General features: G+C 33.3%; 1 protein-coding gene across 2 annotated transcripts; it reads left to right on the forward strand.

Moving 5' to 3' along the window:
- The first annotated feature begins 317 nt into the window (after positions 1-317).
- On the forward strand, positions 318-16203 carry LOC111045402. 2 transcript variants are annotated; one of them, XM_022330803.2, is made up of 4 exons: positions 318-510; positions 4176-4415; positions 11981-12173; positions 15387-16203. In XM_022330803.2, exons 2-4 carry the CDS (start codon positions 4176-4178, stop codon positions 15521-15523), a joined length of 570 nt encoding a protein of 189 aa, XP_022186495.1. In that variant the 5' UTR covers positions 318-510; the 3' UTR covers positions 15524-16203. The 2 variants fall into 2 exon arrangements, with proteins under 2 accessions (XP_022186495.1, XP_039293159.1); XM_039437225.1 differs by having other exon boundaries at positions 363-555.
- The last annotated feature ends 3935 nt before the right edge of the window (positions 16204-20138 follow it).

Raw genomic sequence — 20138 nt, forward strand, 5'->3', positions numbered from 1 at the left:
CTACTATTAATAAATAGGCCTATTGGTACTTGTAGCTTTATGGATATATAGTGTGGTTCACGTTATAATGGCAGTGGATAAAGATGGGAGAACGACGATGCCGATTCTCTGCATTAATAAATTATATTTCTACACTGTCAAAAACATAATTGGCACCGTTGTGGACCTAGAAAAGGATAGTACCACCAGCTTTACAATGATAGACAAGGAGAGCAAAACCAGAGTTGAACAAATACTGTCATTATAACGTGGACCTCACTATAGGTATGTATGTTTTCGTTGATATTAATTTTTGGCTAACTTCCATAGCGTAGAATAACTTATAGAAAAGTGATACGTCCACACAGAACCTGCTCCAAAAGACTATCTTGTTTGACGATTTGAGTTAACCTCACAATCTGCCATTTTCTCTTTTCAAAATTTTATTCGTCTTCATCTTTCGATCAAAGTGCAAAAGTCACGTCAAAGTTTATTTTTTAATAATAATTATTTAGTGTTGAACTATCACAGGTTGGTGACAAAATACAAAATTTTAATTCAACTTCTGGATACAATGTATTAAGATAATATTCTTTTATTACTACTGTTGTTTATCAAAAACCCTTGTTTTCTATTGGGCTGTGCGCTGTGGTGCACTAAACTTGACTTGTTTTTATTATTTAACAATGTTATTATAAATTGCGATTGTTTCATAGTTTCATTACAGGAAAACGACAAATTTAATTCCTATTTTTAACTTGTTCTTGTGTTTTATGTAAAAACATGGACTTTATTAGCCTACTAAATAGTACATTTTTGTCTAGAAAGTTATTGATACATCTCATACCGTATTGCAAAAATGCAAACATAATTATGCAACTCTACATGAATAGTCGAAATACTAATTTAATTTTCATTTGTCCAACTTATTAACTTACTACTTACTATGAAATCATGGGCTAAAGTCAAGAAACAAGAATTTTTTTGGTCATAAAATAACATTACAAAATGTAAGCAATAGGCTTAATAGGTAAAATATTACAAGGTAGACTATATCAAATGATCAAATGTACACATAGCCTACACATTGAAATAATCCAGGTACTCATTAACAAAATAGAAAGTTTCAGACTTGAGCCATTTATCAACAGCAATACAAAATTTTTTAATGATAACTGCTTAACATTTATCTGGTAATAAATTATACATCATGCAAATTTGTAAATACTTTTGACTTTTCAGAGTTTTTGTCAATCTAACTGTAGGTCTTGTTATATTATCCTTATGACTAGTGTAGTGTGAATGAACAGAAATTTTTTTATTAAAATTAGACAGATTTTTCTCAACAGAGATTAAATTTTTATCAGAGATAAAATTTATTAGATTCAATATATATACAAACAAGGCAAGGTCATAATTTTGTGTTTAACAAAAATTCCTCTACAAGATTCATTGCATTTCATATCAAATATAACTCCAAGTGCATTCTTTTGCTATATAAATTCATTTTTTGAAGAAGATGAGTTGCCCCACAGTTTTACTCCATACATCAAGTGTGAAAGGAAGAGACCAAAGTATATCATTTTAATTACATCAAGGTTTACACAATATTTTAGTCTTCGTGAGAGAACTGTTACTCTAGAAAGCTTTTTACATAAATTCACTAGGTGATACTCCCAGCTAAGTTTACTATCTAAGTACATTCCTAGTAACTTTACAGGCTTGAAAACATCATCATTCAAATTTAGATTACCAGTACTTACATTGTTGAGAGAAAATAATACTATTTGCTCTGTTGTGATCTCGTTCACCTTGAGGATGTTGGCATTGAACCACTCCTTAGACTCATCCATAGTTATTCCAAGCGTATCCTGAATAGTTTTTATACCAACGTCCTTATGTACCAGAGTGGTATCATCTGCATATAATATTGAAAAGACAGAAACATTTTTACTTAAATCATTTACAAAGACTAGAAACAGAAAAGAGCCAAGGACTGATCCTTGAGGAACCCCCAGTCACATCAAGGAAATTTGAGTTTGTCCTATTCAAGCTAACCATTTGTTTTCTATTTTTTAAATAACTCAACTAGCTTGAGCTCCTTATTTATAATACCATATTTTTAAAGTTTTTGCTAAGTATAGAGTGAGAGACACAATCGAACGCCAAGTTCAATAGTAGAGATCCAACTGGTTACTTGAGTTCAAAACATATTCTACAAGTTTTTCAACTGCATCAATATTAGTATATGATTCGGTCTTAATCAAGTCAAGATTGTTTACCCATATAGACCCTAACTGTCATCACATTTTTGTTTGCAATCGATTTAGTATTTTATTTTGATCACAAAAATCAGACGTCGGCGATTTATAATTGTTTTTTTATAGTTTAATTTTACTAAACGTCATATTCTACGAAACTTATGTGAAATAGTGTATAGTGAGGTCCACTTTATAATGACAGTAGATAACGATAGAATAGCGATGCCGATTCTCTGCATTAATTAATTATATTTCTACATTGTCAAAAACATAATTGGCATCGTTGTGGACCTAGAAAAGGATAGTACCACCGGCTTTGTCGAATGATAGACAAGTATAGCAAAACCAAAGTTGATCAAATACTGTCATTATAACGTGGACCTCACTATAGGTAGGTGTAGTTTGGCTCTTATGCACTGTTATGGACATAACATATTATGTATAATATTTGGACAATTTGAAACTAAATTAGGAAATTGAAGGAGTTTTGGGCAATAGCCTGATTTTTTTTCTGATCATTGTATTGTTTCTGCTAATCCAATTAATAAATAATATGTTAGTTAGGTTTGGTTTTTCTAAATTAATTACTTACTTGTTACTTGTCCTGTCTTCTCCACAGTCTGGTGACCGGATTGTAAAACTATATTTTCCCAACAATCCATACAAGAGTTGCATTTTGGTGTGAACCGTAGCCTATATAGTATTCACTTTTTATTAGTAAAGTAATAATTACCTGCAGCTTAGTATATTACACTCTAGTCAAGTATTTTTTTATCATTTTCAGAGAATACCGGGACATTTTCTATCACAACCTTCTAAATTCTCTCCCCTCACTGAAATTCTACCCGCATATAAAAATGGTGTTAATTCATGAGTGGGTCTAAATATTTATACCGTATTTAATAAAACAGTTTTAAGCAGCTCTAAACATAGTTAACAATAAAGAATATTTTGAATCGTTGATGTAAAATAGTTATTTACAAATTCAAACGCGCTCTAACACTGAAAGCCACTTTTAAATGTAGGAGTTGATTTTTCTTTAGAAAGAGTATATTTTCCGTCGTTTCCAATTTCCTTGATCAAGTCTCTCTGTTTTAAAACGTATTAAACTCAAGCTTTGAAACTTTTTAAGATCAATACAATTCATAATGGGGCAACTTACCAAAGTATTTACATTAGAAAACTTACTAAACAAAAAATTCCGGGTCTTCCAAACGCTTCAAAAAACGTTTTTTGATACTGGGACTTTGGGTAAATAACCGGAACAATCTCGGTTTTCAGGAACGTCTGGAAACTGAAGCATAACAGCCTTTTCTAATTTCAGGAAATTAGCCTAAGGTACAGGAAATATTGATTGGGTAACCTCATTTTTTTCAATCTGAGTTGATCCTGTTTCTAATTATTACCAAACATAATTTATTTCCAGTTTTAGGCCAGTTTCCGAGCTCGGGATTCAGCTAAGTTCTAGACTTTGAACAGCTGGAGTCAGAAAATTAGCTTTCCGAAACGGGGAGTTGTCGTAGTTTTCATGATAATCTTTATTTCTCATTTATATAATTGAAAACGTTTTTCTTGACGAAATGAAACATTCTTAAATAATTCAAGATAGCTAAAACTTTACACTATTTTCTATTCATTTCATTTTGTTTTTAATTTTCTAGTTTTTCAACTTTAAATTTAATTTAAGTGTAGACTACGACTACGCCAACGACTACGTTTCGGAAAGCCAATTTTCTGATTCCAGCTGTTTAAACTCTAGAACTTACTTAAATCCCGAGCTCGGAGACCGGCTTATTATTTTAATAATATGTCATTTCAGCCAATCACAACTCACATGCTAACAGTCATCTTGAATTTCTTTATGAAGGTCGCCTCATTGACATTAAGACACTAGTAAATAATACTCTGATATACGATTTCTTGTTCATATTTCAGATGGCAAGTCAGATTTTGAAGAGCTGCCTGAAGGGGTCTATTGCACGCTGTAAACAAGCTATGCCACTTGCTGCTAGCTGTCGTTCCGCACATCATGGTGTGGTCGATTACGAGCTTGAAAAGATTGGAAATCGCGAAGTCGTTGGCTATGGATTGAGTGGCGATCCTAACTACCTCGACAAGGTCATGACCCCATTCCCAGCTATACGGTTCAAGTCTTACGATACTGCTGAACTGAAGGTATCAACTGATTTAATATTATTCTTATTGAGCTAACCAGTAACTTGATATCTATCCACAGTTTTAGTGATGTGGGTTGGGATTATTCCCTGTGGAATGGAACTGATTTGGGAATATTTTCCTGGCCAAGAAATTTTGGGAATTTATAAAATTGCTTTCAAGTAGTTGAAGTTGATCAGCTTTAGTCACACTTGACATTATCAATAAATCATCCATTCGTAGTATAATAGTACATTCATAGAATATTACTAACTTCCTCACACATCAAGAATCAAGAATTTTATTGGCCATAAAACAACATTACAAAAATATAAGCAATAGGCTTCGTCAACAATAAGTAAAATATTACAAGTTGGACTATAAAAACGAACAAAATTACACATACACATTGAAATATTGTAGTAAAGTATCACAATTTGGACTATAAAAGCGAACAAATTTACATATACACATTGAAATCTTCCAGGTACTCATTAACAGAATAGAAAGCTTCAGAATTGAGCCATTTATCAACAGCAATACAAAACGTTTTCAATGGTAACTGCTTAACATTAATTACATAAATTAAACATTTGAATTTGTAGGTACTTATGACTTTTCAGAGTTTTAGTTAATCTAACTGTAGGTCTAGTTATATCATCCCTATGTCTAGTGTTATGTGAATGTACATAAATATTTTTATTAAAATTAGACAGATGTTTCTTTACGGAGATTGAATTATAATATATATACAAACAAGGCAAAGTCATAATTTTGTGTTCAACAAAAATTCCTCTACAAGATTCATTGTATTTCATATCAAATATAACTCCAAGTGCATTCTTTTGCCATATAAATTCATTTTTTGAAGAAGATGAGTTGCCCCACAGTTTTACTCCATACATCAAGTGTGAAAGGAAGAGACCAAAGTATATCATTTTAATTATATCAAGGTTTACACAATATTTTAGTCTTCGTAAGAGAAATGTTACTCTAGAAAGCTTTTTACATAAATTCACTAGGTGATACTCCCAGCTAAGTTTACTATCTAAGTACATTCCTAGTAACTTTACAGGCTTGAAAACATCATCATTCAAATTTAGATTACCAGTACTTACATTGTTGAGAGAAAATAATACTATTTGCTCTGTTGTGATCTCGTTCACCTTGAGGATGTTGGCATTGAACCACTCCTTAGACTCATCCATAGTTATTCCAAGCGTATCCTGAATAGTTTTTATATCAACGTCCTTATGTACCAGAGTGGTATCATCTGCATATAATATTGAGAAGACAGAAACATTTTTACTAAAACCATTTACAAAGACTAGAAACAGAAAAGAGCCAAGGACTGATCCTTGAGGAAAATCCACAGTCACATCAAGGAAATTTGAGTTTGTGATATTCAAGCTAACCATTTGTTTTCTATTTTTCAAATAACTCTTGATCAGCATGAGCTCCTTATCTATTATACCATACTTTTCAAGTTTTTTGCAGAGTATAGAGTGAGTGACTCAGTCGAACGCCTCGCTTGAGTCCAATAGTAGAGATCCAACAGGTTGCTCAAGTTCAAAACCATTCAAAACATATTCATCAAGTTTTTCAACTGCATCAAGTACTATGATTCGGTCTAAAGCCAAACTGAGAAGGATAAAACAGCTGGTTGTTGACAAAATATTCATTAAGTTGAATTAATTGCAATTATTGGTCTAAAGTTCTGGGGCTCATTAGGATCCTCCTTCTTATAAACAGGTGTAACTTTGGTAACTTTTAAAAACTCAGGAAAAACTCCTTCACTTAGTATATAATTTACAATATAAGTTAGTTCACATATGAAAACATCAACTACATTTTTCAACAAATAATTTGACATACAATACACATCCTCAGATTTTGAGTGGCTCATTCTATTTATAATGAGACTAATGATTGTTTCATCAACCTTCTTAAATTTAAAATTTTGGTTATTCAGATTACTATTGATACTATTATTTAAAAGATCAGAGTAGTCTACATAATTTGTACTATTACTATTTGATTATTGCCAGTAGCACACGACACATTAACAAAAAAATTATTAAACTGCTCAGGAGAGATTGGAATGACCTGTTTCGTTGAATTTACAAAATTACCGGTACCTTCATTTTTGAGAATTTGCCAGGCTGTCTTGCATTGATTTTTAGCCTCAGCTATAAATTTACCATTAGCTACAAGTTTTGCCCTAGAGATCTCTTGCTTGTATTTTATCTTCAAATTCTTGAACATAACTTTATACTCAAGGTTATTAGAGCTCTTCCATTTGTTATAAATCAAAGTAGTTTACGCATACTATCAAGTTCAGGAGTAAACCAGTTTATTACAGATGCTTTTTTCTTACCATTTCTATTTCTAAAATTTATGTAAGGACAGCTAACATTGAAATATAAAGCTAACATTAATATGTAAGAAGTTTCTAACAACACTATTTACATCTTTGGTATAAATATCAGACCAGTCTGCGGTAGTCAATAACTGTCTGAAATAGTTTAAATTATCTTGCGTAATAAAAAGCTTCTTAATGTATGTTTCACTACATGCGTCATCAACCTCTGAAGCAGGATCCAAATAGAAAGTTGACCAAATACCTACATGATCAGAGATCAGGTCCTATTCTAGAAACTTCAGCTCCACACTGTCGGTTGAAATATTTTATGCTACAATGTCAAGACAAGAATTGAACCTGGTAGGACATTTATGAACACAGTAGATATTAAATGATCTTAGTAGATTTAACAATACAATACTAACACTAGCATTTTATTTTAAAATATCTACATTTAGGTCTCGAGGTCGGTATATGCATAATATTAGCACCTTAAATTTAGACAGCTTGATAGCTGAAACTTCAAAAGCAGCTGCTTCAATGCAGTACTTTTCAACATCTAGCTGTTCAAACAGCATACTCTTAGCCACGTATATTGCAGAGCCTCCATACGGTGACTGTCTGCAAAAGCAGCTAGCCAATACAAAATCTTCAGGAACATATAAAGAAATCTCATCCTCTAGGAGCCAATGCTCGTTAACACAAAATACATTAGCTGATGTTTTACATAAAATAATTTCCAGTTCATGTATTTTATTACGGAGCGATTGTATATTCACACTAAAGATACATAAACATTTTCTAACAGCTTGCACAATTTTGTCAGGAACTGATTTTAAATTCAAGTCAGTAATTGCCGTTCTTGACTTGGTTGTAAAAAACGGTTTTGTGACACAGTTTTGTTTCTTGGCGCCCTATATTTACCTAAAACACATCCTTGTGGCCATAGGTTGGGATGCATCAGTTCATCGGCCAGTTCAAGAGGTATACCAACCTTAAAAGAGCTATAAGTGCTATATTTGGAATTGATTCGTTCACAAACATAAACAGTTGAGTCCTTGAGACTTTTTTAGATAGGACACAACATTGTCTGTACCAACTGACGAGTAAAACCCAGATAAAAACAACCAGAACATTTTTGTAGCAGCTTTCAGAGGTACAGGAAAACCATCTTTAGCTTTCATGGAACCAAGAATTACGCTATTACGCTTGAACCTCTTCTTATCACTCACCTGCAATTTGGGATTAACCGAAGATTGTAATTGGATAAGTGAAGAATCATGACTTTTTTATGCTTATTTGATTTTTTTAACCACAGTAGCCCAGGTTTCATTTTTTTTTTTGACTGATCAGGTGTAGGGATAAAATCGGAAGAACCATTAGTAACAGTTTTATTTACTATTGCTGTCTGAGCCTGAGCCTGAGTACACTTAACCTCAATACTGGAAAATTGATCCGAAATGTCACAAAGTCGTATCTTGTCACATCAACCTGTATCCGTTATTGATGTTCTGTTGTCAACAAGATCGATATTGACTATCGATTTTTTACGAACTGTCGATTTATTGCGTTTGTTTTCACAAGCACCATTCAATTTCAAACTATCAGTTTGACACACAGGTTCTGGTTTGCCGTTGGAATTTAGAATTTTTAAATTTTTTTCAATTAAATTTTCGAGTTTTTCAAAAAGTTAAATTAAAAGAATTAATAACGTCCAACTTTGTGTCCATTTTACTTACCTTCTCAGATAGAGATAAAATTTTGTCTATGTTCACGTTATGATTTTTCACTTGACATAACCTCTCTTCAAATACTCCACAGTGCCATTTTACAGCGTCACCAAGAACTTGAATTCCTTCATATTCTTCTTTTGATAGCTTAACACACTTGGAATGGAACCACTTCTCACAGAATAAATCACATAATATTACCTCTATATTATTTCCTTTGATAGTTTTACTAAAGAACTACACCGTAAGTCAACCACCTCTAGTCCAGTCACTATTTACATTGGTGCATGCAATTTGTTTCTGATTTTTCAATATATTATTTGGGTACATAAGAGAAGTCCAGAACCAATTTCTTCATGCAAAATTTCCTTGTGCTAGATACAGGGTGGCCCTGTATGCATGATGCATGATTTTGGACCGCCTTGACGAGCCGAGAAGAATGAAGTGTAGTCCGATGAAATCTGAGCATTATATCAAAAGTTATGTGTTTGAAATTTTGATCCTTGAGGTGTCCTTTCCACTAGGAAATACTAAAATGAAGTGCATCCAACGGGTGATTCTCATAGAACATAATCTCATGAACCTGTGTCATTGTGCGAAATATCAATGTGAGGACAATGTAGTTGGTGATGATGGTTGAAGCTGAAAATTAGGTGTTTTTCACAATATAAGGAGCATTGTTGTCATGTGTACCTGGAAATCTATATGAGATAGAGTGCTCTACCTGATCTCAGATTGTAGAGCACAAAAATACGCCCAGAGGGATTTTGAATCATAAATCTAAATGGTAACAATCGGAAGCTATTGTTGATCAAATATTAAAATTCATCAAAATTGATTTTTCTTCAAATTTCACTCATTTTTGAAAAATCATAACTCAGAACTCATTGGAGATAGAGAGTTCCAAATGATCTCATTCTATTCAGAATTTCATGATCTAAAAAAAGGCAAAAGCAAATTTTTCTTTCCGATTACGAGATTTGGCAGAAATAGCTGAAAACTGAAAAATGAGCCGAAAATACGAGGTTTTTGGGCCACTCTGTATCTAGCACAAGGAAATTTTGCATGAAGAAATTGGTTCTGGACTTGAATAATATAATATATTAGAAAATCAGAACTACAATATAAATTGCAAGCACACCCCCTTTTTTATGTCTATATTGACTGGACTACTCGTCTACCGCCATCACATCACATCATGGCGCATATAATTTTGCTCGACAGTTAAGCTCAAATCATACAGGAGGCGCGCCGCGTCTCGCAAATTAGAAATCATCAGTTGAATTATTATTTATTTATTATACAATTTTCACATTAAATCACTTGATAGACCAAAGCTCTAGTGATGTATGAAAAGTCAACTTAAATATAAATGGGAACAATGAAGAATTAATGAATAGATTATTAAATAAAAAGACTAATAATTTGTCTAAATAATATGAATAAGGACCACACTATCAACTTCTCAACTACACAAAAAATGAATAGATGAATGAGATCATGATACATATTAGAACATGTATAGCCTTGAATTACAGTGAAGATTGTTTCAAAAAATTTATCAATTTTAAAAGGGCAAATTTTTAAGAGAATAGATTTCAGGCTGTCTTTGAAACGATCAGGAGTTACACGTTCTTGGATTCTCTGTGGCAAAGCATTTAAAATTTTTATCCCCATGTAATATGGCCCTATCAAGTAATGAGCTCCTGAAATTTTACAAATATGGCACTTGTGGCAGTTGATAGAGCTTATCAATGACTTTTTTAGGTATAAACTTGATCAAAATCGTTGGAGCAGTTTTTATTTCGAGAAAATCGCAAAAACCCTGTTTTTGACAACATTTTCGCCATTTCAACCGCCATCTTGAATTGAATTTGATCGAAATTGTTCGTGTCGGATCCTTAAGATGCGTACACATATACGCGCCGCGAACATGAGCAATTCACTTTTAATCAGCTGATGCCAAGCTTTTTATATCTGTATCTTACCGTTTCTGTAAAAATACAGATATAGTCAGCTGATTAAAAGTGAATTGCTCATGTTCGCGGCGCGTATATCTGTACGCACCTTTATAGGGGAAGGACCTTAAGCTCCAAATTTCAAGTCATTCCGTTAATTGGGAGATGACACACACACACACACACAGATCAATACTCAAAAACCACTTTTTTGGACTCAGGGGACCTTGAAACGTATAGAAATTTGGAAATTGGGGTACCTTAATTTTTTTCGGAAAGCAATACTTTCCTTACCTATGGTAATAGGGCATTTTTAGTTCTTGAAATGTATGTATTCAGGGCTACTTATTTTTATTGACCGAGCGAAGTGAGGTCTAAGATTCAAGTCGACGGTTTTGCATTTCTCTTTATGTTTCTATTTTTGTTTATATATTTATTTTTATGTGTTCCGCATTTACAGCGAAACGCAGCAATAGATTTTTATGAAATTTGACAGGTATGTTCTTTTGAATTTCGCGTCGACGTATACATACGGTTTTTTTTTTGAAATTTTGCATTTTAAGGATAATACAAAAAAAGGAGCCTCCTTTGAACGCCAATATTACCGTAAAAATCAGACTTTAGAATAAATTCATCATAAATCAGCTGTCTAGTGGACTATAATACTACCCGTTCAAAAATATCGAACATCTTGAAAATGTATCTTTCCATCAACGTTGTAGACAGTTGCAGCCAGACCTGATAACAGCGCTCACACTCACATTCCGGGACGACACGTCACGGTACGATAGGACAGAAAGCTTTATGTTTATTTAGGATTTTTTCTAGACATTTTAAACTGATAAATTATTAATTTTTGAGAAAACATAACAGGTCAATGTAACTTACTGAGCGCGATGTCTACTGTTCACAGAACTACTAGTTTATAAAATAACATTATAGCGCCCTTTTCTTGATAAGTTTTTAATATAAAATAATAAATTCAAAACAAAAATTAAAAATACCAATTTACATTATTAGTTACTTATTAAATTATTCCTAGTGAATAAGTGTGGCTTGAAATTTGTAATTTGTACCTTCGTGATATATCTATTATTTATGTTATTTTTTGTATTGAAATTTGTTGTCGATGGCTTACAATTTTGTAAATGTTTTGAAAATCTTGTTGAGTGAAAAATGTTGAATGGGCTTATCTTATAGGGCTTGGTCTGCCCTTGACGGGGTAGGCTATCTCCATCTTTTAATCCAACTACTCTAGTGTTCGGCTATTGTTCTACTTATTCGGTACTAGCTAATTTTCAAGCTATTTTACTCTTATAATCAAGCTTCATGTATCAGATTGTCATAGAAATGGCCGTTCTACAAAACAACTTATGCAGCTGTGTCATATCGAGTATATTGAATCACATGGCCTTTACTTAAATTAGAAATTTGAAAATGTCTGAATTTTGTACAATCTGGCAATAATCTCACTTATTTTAATTAGAGTATAACTTGAAGTCTCATGAATAAAATGATTGATGTTTGTTTGTTGAGGCGTTGAAAGAGAAGGAGAAAGGCGACTGGAGGAAGCTGACAGTGGCTGAGAAGAAGGCGCTCTACCGCGCCTCGTTTTGCCAGACCTTCGCTGAGATGGAGGCGCCCACCGGACAGTGGAAGTCCATCTTCGGATGCACGCTCATCTACATCTCCATGGGCATCTGGTTGATGTACGGAATCAAAGAGTTCGGTCAGTCAATGTCTACTCAAATAAACATCACATTAATGTGTTCTCAGGCAGGTCCAAACCCTCCAACTTATCATCCCTCCTCAATCTATATAAAATGCACCTGAATTGCATAAAAATTGCAATAGATGGTAAAAATTTATAGTTGAATATATAAATATTGTGATTGTTATTATAATAATTTGATTGTTTGGTGGGAGATATTGTGGCATTTCTCCATAATTGAAGGAATAAAATGTTGCTGTTGTCAATATTACTACCAATAATATACAATAATATTGGTATTAACAGCATCAACATCTTATTCTTTCAATCACTGTGATTCCTGAATTGATAATAACAACTTCCGTGACCTATCTCCATTTTTTCACGGTTCATGTTTTAAGGATTGGGTTAGAAAGGAGCGATAGGTTAGTTTGTGGTCGGCCGTATTCTCAAACAAAACTTACCTGAGTTCGCCAAGCATCCAAGTACCTGCCACATGTACTGTATGTTGCAAAGTCGTGCTTAGCTGAGACAAGAAATGTTCATTAATGCTGCCCGTGGGGCCCTAGCTTTCAATTGCATAGAATATGGTTTACAAGAATTGATAGTTTCAAAAATGTAGTATTTGATACTTGTACTTACTCACTTGAATTGTTGGTCGTTGACTGGGGACACCAGATACTGTTATAGCGGGTCTCGGGGTACCTCTTCTTTAACTCTGGGATGGCAGTGTCTATCCGTGACAAATATCCAGTTCTGCCAGTGCTGATGGGCTGCTCTATGAGCTGTTCTTTCACCTTGTATTTAAACTACCTGTTCTCAGCTGTAGCTGGTTAAATAATTTAAGCGCTGCTATTTTGAATCTCTTATGAGTCGTCAGTCTGCTTCGTGGAATTTATAATTTTCCTGCACTTTGAGTGTGGTGGACATGCTCATTGCTCCTTTTCAGGCTGTCTTTCACCTATATCAATGAGTAATACTTATTAAGTGGCTGAATATAGGATTTTAATTTTTTTGAGAAGTGGCCTACATTATTCGAGGCGGTCATTAAATTATAGAATGGTCATAGATAAATATGCATGTTAGTTATAATATTATGTGAAAATTATAGAATAAGGAGGTGAAGCACACCAACATTGATAGCCGTGTTATAATGTCCAAGTCGTTGCATAAAGTCCTCATTATAGTATAGTTTTGAAAATGCATTGCGAAAAGACCCCTCTTATGATGGCATTGATTGTGATGTTGTAATGTGCACATTATAGCATGGACCTAGATAAATATGCATATTAGTTATAATATGTGAAAATTATGCAATAATGAGGTTATTTTCTTCTCTTGTTCATGTTTGAAACATATGAATAAATAGAATCTGCCACTTTTCTATGAAAATTACGTCTCCCTCTATCAGCGATTGTGAGTGTGAGAAACTTCCATTATCAAATTAAATATTTTTCATGATATAAAATAGATGGAAATCTTATTATATTATGATAAAACAAAATAGATTGACAAGTTGCAGATCGATCGGAAAATATTGTTTAGGTTTACGTTTTTGTTTTGAGAAAGTCATTTATTGCGCTATCGTAAATATCAATAATAATTATTGCTAGAAATTGTTCAAAATTTGAAACTCACATTGACATAATTTTGTTGGGTCTGTGATCTTTCCTATAAAATACAAAACCACATACATCTTCAAACAAACTACACATGTTGAATTCAATTTTCAATTTGAATTCATAGTCTGTATAAAATAAGTTGAGACTTGGCCCTCCATCCGAAGAAATTACAGCGTAGCCAAATTGTGTAAAATTGTAACATTTTGAAATTTCCAATTTAACCACAGAATTGGATCTCCGATCCGAATAGAAAATCATCCCCGATATCCCAGTAGTCCTGAAAACGTTTTAGAGTTGAGAGTTGGAGGATTAAAAAATTTTTTTGATGAAATTCAAACATTGCGAAAATATGTCTTTCTTTTGAATATTACTTGCCTCGATATTATGGGATGTCAGTATTATGATTTATTTTATATCAAAATAACAGGAAGAATTTCTCCTTTCTATTGGTAACTGGATCATTTTTATCCAACCCATATTAATTTATTCTTTAATAAATGATTATGTTTGTCAATGTCGAGACAGTTCGAGCGGAAAACTTGAAATTTTTGACATGCTAGAAACTTTTTTGTTTCAAAAGATAAGTGGGTGGTGAAAGCGAGAAAGTTTCTCAGGAATAATTGAAATTATTTTTCCAGTTGTCAAAAGTGCTCATTCCATCTGAAACCAGTGAAGACGCAGTTTAAACTGGGTCAAAAGTATTTGAGCGTTTGTTTAAACCAGCAATATGCGTAAACAAGAAGGTAGTGAGCCATTAGTGAGCATAAGTAAACCCTTGCTGTTTTACATTATTTCAAACTATTTGAAATGATAATCCACAAAATACTGAAGTTTTAATACTTTCGTACTAGTGAAGCTGTAGACTTTTAGAACTACTAGAATTTCGAGGATGATATTTTTACATACGATTCTGTTGTTGAATTATGGATTGGAGAATGTTACACGATTTGGCAACGCTATTATTTTGTTGGGTGGAGAGACAAGTCTCATCTTACATTATTCAGACTATAGTTAGCTGCACGGAGCTTTTTGGCCAAAGTTATTTCTACGGTACGCGCATGTTTGAGCTAAATTCAAGATGTTTTGGTCGTCATTTCTCTTTAATTATCTGATTTCAGAAATAGTTGTTCGATTCGCGAATAGGGCTTGAAAATTCGGCTGGTGGAGGTGACGTCATGTAACCACTTGGATACTGCGCGTACATTTTTTGGCCTCTGCCGTCTACTTTTCATATCGTGGTTATTTCTTACAATAATAGAAGCACATTGTTGCCATTTCCATGCTGCTTCTATCTAAATTACCTACGTTCTGGTTTTTGCTCTTTCTCTCGCATATTTAGTTCACAGGCTCTCTGGCTTCTGTGAAATCTGACAACACTGTATTCCATAAAAGCAATGCGTCAATCTAAGGTTTCCACTTACATAACCTATTTTTTTGGACATTTTTATCAAAATTTTAGAATAGTATAGTTTTGTGCCAAGTCTGTTGTTCTTTCCTATTCATATTCATATGACCTGTAATTGTATCTACAATTATAAAAATAAAGGGACTATTTTTCATTTAACAATTCAGATTCAGGTTACTAATAAAATATTTGTTTTTTTGGCAGGATTTGGTCCGTTGCCAAGGAGTTTTAACGAAGATCGCCGTTCTCTTCAACTGCAGCGTCTGTTGGACATGGAGTACGGCATCATTGAAGGTCTCTCCTCTCAATATGATTACGAAAAAGAGCAATGGAAGAAGTGAGCTCGACCATAAACATATTAGGCATCAATAATATTCTCCAAGTATGACGGTTTAGGAAATTGGTGCATAAAACTATATCATAAAAGTCAAATCGATGAAAATAAAAAATCCATAATTATATTTTCTGAAACCATTCCAAAGTTAGTAATTTCAACGGAGGAATGAAAAATTAGATCATTTAGATTTTTTTTATAATCATAGAAGATAGGCCTATCTTGTGTAATCATTCCAGAATTTTCAAGTATTCAGTGTTTGAAGGAATTGCGGGTTTGTATTGAATAATTGAACATGAGTATTATCTGTCTGTTTTTATATTATATACGTACTTTTTGAATAAATCAGGTTTGATACTGTATGTAATAAATCAGCTTGGGTATTTCTACCACGGTATATAGAAGAAGACGGTAGGTGTCACGCGCATGTTTGTGCTAAATTTCCGGTGTAGCTGACGTCATTATATATCCAATCATCTGTTTTTAACAAAAATACGTTTTATAAATCTCTAATAGGTGTTAAAAACCTCGTTTGGTGGCGATGACGCAATCTTGCTGGCTGGCCACTGCGCACACATTTCATGACCCTACCGTTTTCATCTAAATACCGTGATTTCTACATAGTATTAACTGAATTTTATATATATGTCTGAATAAAACATGCTTGATACTGGTTATTAATAATAATTGGTGATTAGTTATTTTCATATTAACCTGAATGTTTCTATCCTTGGATATGCAGAAGAATCAGAACGTTGAATCGCCTATAAAACTCACTAATTAGTGAATTTGGACAATCACTAACCAATATTTGGTATACTAAAATAGCATACCGTACCTAATATGTGATAGCACAAGACCATGATAGGCAGTTAACAGTATTTTTACTTTCCTTGTCTTATTACCATAGGTAAGGAAAGTATTGCTTTCGAAAGAAATTAAGGTACCCTAATTTCAAGTTTTCTATACGTTTCAAGTTCCTCCGAGTCCAAAAACATGATTTTTGGGTGTTGGTCTGTGTGTGTGTGTGTGAACACGATATGTCTGTGAACACGATAACTCCATTCCCAATTAACCGATTGACTTGAAATTTTAAACTTAAGGTCCTTATACCATGAGATCCGTCTCTAAGAAATTCAATTCAAAATGACGGAAAAAAGGTGGATAATGACTAAAAAAAACATGTTTTTTACGATTTTCTCGAAAACGGCTCTAACGATTTCTTTCAAATTTATAGTCTGGATAGCTATTTATAAGCCCTATCAACTGACATGAGTCTCATCTCTGGAAAAATTACAGGAGATCCGTAATAATCTTGAAAAAATGGATTTCGTTAAATTTCTATTACGATTTTGGAAATTCTATAAATTGCAGGAAAAATGAAAAATTAATTCTTGAATCAGGCTGTACTGAAAAATTGCCATTTTGTAGATACGCTCATGTGACCCTAAGCCCTCGAACTTTCCTTGCTCATTGAACTGAAAGCCTCATTCTTAAACAAGAATAATTTATTAGGGGAAAAACATCATGACAATTGGCGGCTACATATTTAAATCTATGATAAAACTATTGTTATATAGTTTTATTAAATATAGTTTTCAGAATGCATTCTAATTCAATAATTGGCGGCTAGTTTTATCATAGATTTAAATATGTAGCCGCCAATTGTTATTATGTTATTCCCCTAATAAATAATTCTTGTTTAAGAATGAGGCTTGCAGTTCAATGAGCAAGGAAAGTTGTTGTGTGAATGTACCACACCAGATTTTTTTATCATTTAACCTAGCAAGCTGCCACAAGACAAATATACCAGATGAGATTTTATTATGTTATCTTCTCAATGTGAGGATGCCATGTTAATCTCCTGTCTAATACAACTGCCAAGAACTCTACAACCTTTTCTTCGTCCATGAACATAAATAATGTTTATGTTTCACACAATCAAAAGCTTTGGATAAATCGAGAAATATTGCAGCAGCCTTATCACCTGAATCTATAATATCTATTAGTCTTTAAACAAAGGATACTATTGCAATTTTATTAACCTTTTCTGGTTGATGACTCTAGCACAGTCCCTCATGCGGTATGGGATTGTGGGATGGGGAGGTGCAAGCTTCTTGCACATCGAACCGCTCCTCAGGGTACAGAAGCTGATCATGAGGGTCATAAACCAGAAGCCTCCACGCTATTCATCAGACCAGCTATTCAATGAGTTTGACGTGATGGATCCAAGACAGCTTTACTCCAAGGAGATACTATGCAGATTACACAAGAACCCAACAACATTTCAAACCAGAAACCACAACCACAACACCAGATACAGGAATCTTCTCATCACCAGTGTTGCAAGGAAGGCACTATACCAGAGACATTTCAATCATTTAGCACCAAAATGATATAATCTACTTCCTGCAAACTTTAAACAGATTAATCATCCTAGAAAGTTCAAAACAATAGTACACAATTGGTTGATGAGCAAAGGAAGACAGAACATAGAAAACATTACTTCAAATAACAACTAACCACCTAATGACTTACAAAACACTAACTAATTAATAATACGCACAAAAAAACTAACAAAACCTTCTCTAGAACATGGTACGCCATAGTGGAGTAGGTCAATTTCCACACAGAAAAAACTAAACAAGTAGAGGACACATTATAAGAATTTTTTGTAACTAAATATTGTATGTAATATTGTAATTTATCTAATATTTTGTGTAATAATTGATGTTGTAGTTTTAGTTTTTTTTTGGGAAATAAACATTTATTTATTTATTTAGTTGATTTTACTCTCTGGAAACAATGCTGTTCATCATTTATATATATAAAATTATGTATTAATTTCTTCCAGGTGCAACAGTAACCTTTTTAGAACTACTCTTCCAAAAATCTCACTTATTACATTTAAAATACTTATGGATCTATAATTTTCTACTCTTCCAGAATCACCACTCTTGAAAATTGGTAAAATCTTCCCTTCTCTTATATCATCAGAGAAAATACCCTGTTCTAATGAATGAGATGGATTAATGGGCCCATTAATGCATCATTACTCACTTACTTATGTGACACTACAACCCGATAGTCGAGTTTTGGCCTGCTCTGCAATCAGTCTTCACCTCTCTCTATCCAGTGCAGTCGTCTTCCATCGTCGCATTCCCCGGCTCTCTCAAGTCCTTTTCCAGTTCATCCAGCCATCTGAGTTTAGGGCGTCCCACTTTTAATTTCCTTGTACTGTTCAGTACAGTACATTTGGTGCCCTTGCCGGATCCATTCTCTGGACATATCCTGCCCATCTTATTTCATTCTCTTTAATGGCACCAATAATGTCAGGTTCCCTGAAAATGACATAGAGTTCCTGGTTGTATCTCCTTCTATAACCATCTTCTTCTCTAACTGGTCCAATGATTATTAATGAATGATTATTATCATTAATAATCTACGTTCATCCATTATTAATTATCATTAATAATTCCAAGCATTCTACGTAGAATTTTTCTTTCAAATGCGGCTAAAACTCTGTAATCCTCTCTAGTGAGCGTCCAGGTTTCGCTACCATACGTCAAAACTGGCCGAATGGTTGTTCTATGTATTTGAAGTTGTGCCTTCCTGGATAGAAGTCTTGATCGTAGGACCCTGGAGACCCCCAAAAATGTTCTATTTCCCAGGGAGATACTTCTCTTGATGTCTATATTGGTGTCATTAATGGAGGAAATCAGGGAGCCTAGATAAACGAATTCGTCTACTTTTCCAAAAACATAGTCAATCTATAAAATCTCCTGCATAATATGTTCTCCGAGGTGCCACAACCATAAATTTTGTTTTGTTCTGTTTGATTGAAAGCCCCATTCTTTTCGAATTTCCCTCTACTTTCAGGAAAAGCCTTTCCATATCCTCTTTCCTTCGCATGACCAGATCAATGTCATCTGAAAACCCAATATTTGACACATCCTATTGAAAATGTTGCCTCTTTCATTTACTTCTGAATCATTTATAACGTTATGCAGGACAAAATCGAACAGGATAGGAGACAATTGACCTCCTTGCCTTAGGCCTATTTCAACTTCGAAAGACTTGTGTACTTTGCCCCCAACTTTACTTTACAATATGTTCCATCAAGAGTAGCCTTCACTAGGCGAACATAATTTCAATTTCATTTATAGCCAATTTTGAATATTCAATTCCCATTACAAACTCTTTATAATATGACATATCATTAAAAATATCAATAAATAAACATAATTATTCATGCATATGCTCAAATAAAATGATTCATATTATTCAAATTATTCATACTTGAATAAAATAAAATCCAGGCAGCACCAGCAAAAAAAAACTGTGTCCGCTGGTGTGAGTTGCAAAATAGTTAAAGAGAAACGTAATATTTCGAAATAATTCAGAAAATTTAGGTTCAAATTTAACTATAATAATTACAGTAGAAACTTTAGAACAGTAAAATGATAAAAAAATCAACAATTTTTGTGCAGAGAAAACACTAGAAAATAGAAATAAAAGAATTGAAATTAAACATTAAATTGCTATATTTAAGGTAAAGAAATATTCTCTCTTGATCCACTCTTTCACGCTCTTTTTACTAATTTTGAAATCCAAATCAAAAG

This window comes from Nilaparvata lugens, chromosome 1 (genome assembly GCF_014356525.2).
Source record: "Nilaparvata lugens isolate BPH chromosome 1, ASM1435652v1, whole genome shotgun sequence".
Lineage (NCBI taxonomy): Eukaryota > Metazoa > Arthropoda > Insecta > Hemiptera > Delphacidae > Nilaparvata > Nilaparvata lugens.

Coding starts and splice junctions, on each gene's coding strand:
- LOC111045402 (XM_022330803.2), top strand. CDS start 4,176: ATGGCAAGTCAGATTTTGAAGAGCTGCCTGAAGGGGTCTATTGCACGC. Junction 4,416..11,980: donor ACGATACTGCTGAACTGAAG/GTATCAACTGAT, acceptor TTGTTTGTTGAG/GCGTTGAAAGAGAAGGAGAA. Junction 12,174..15,386: donor GTACGGAATCAAAGAGTTCG/GTCAGTCAATGT, acceptor TTTTTTTGGCAG/GATTTGGTCCGTTGCCAAGG.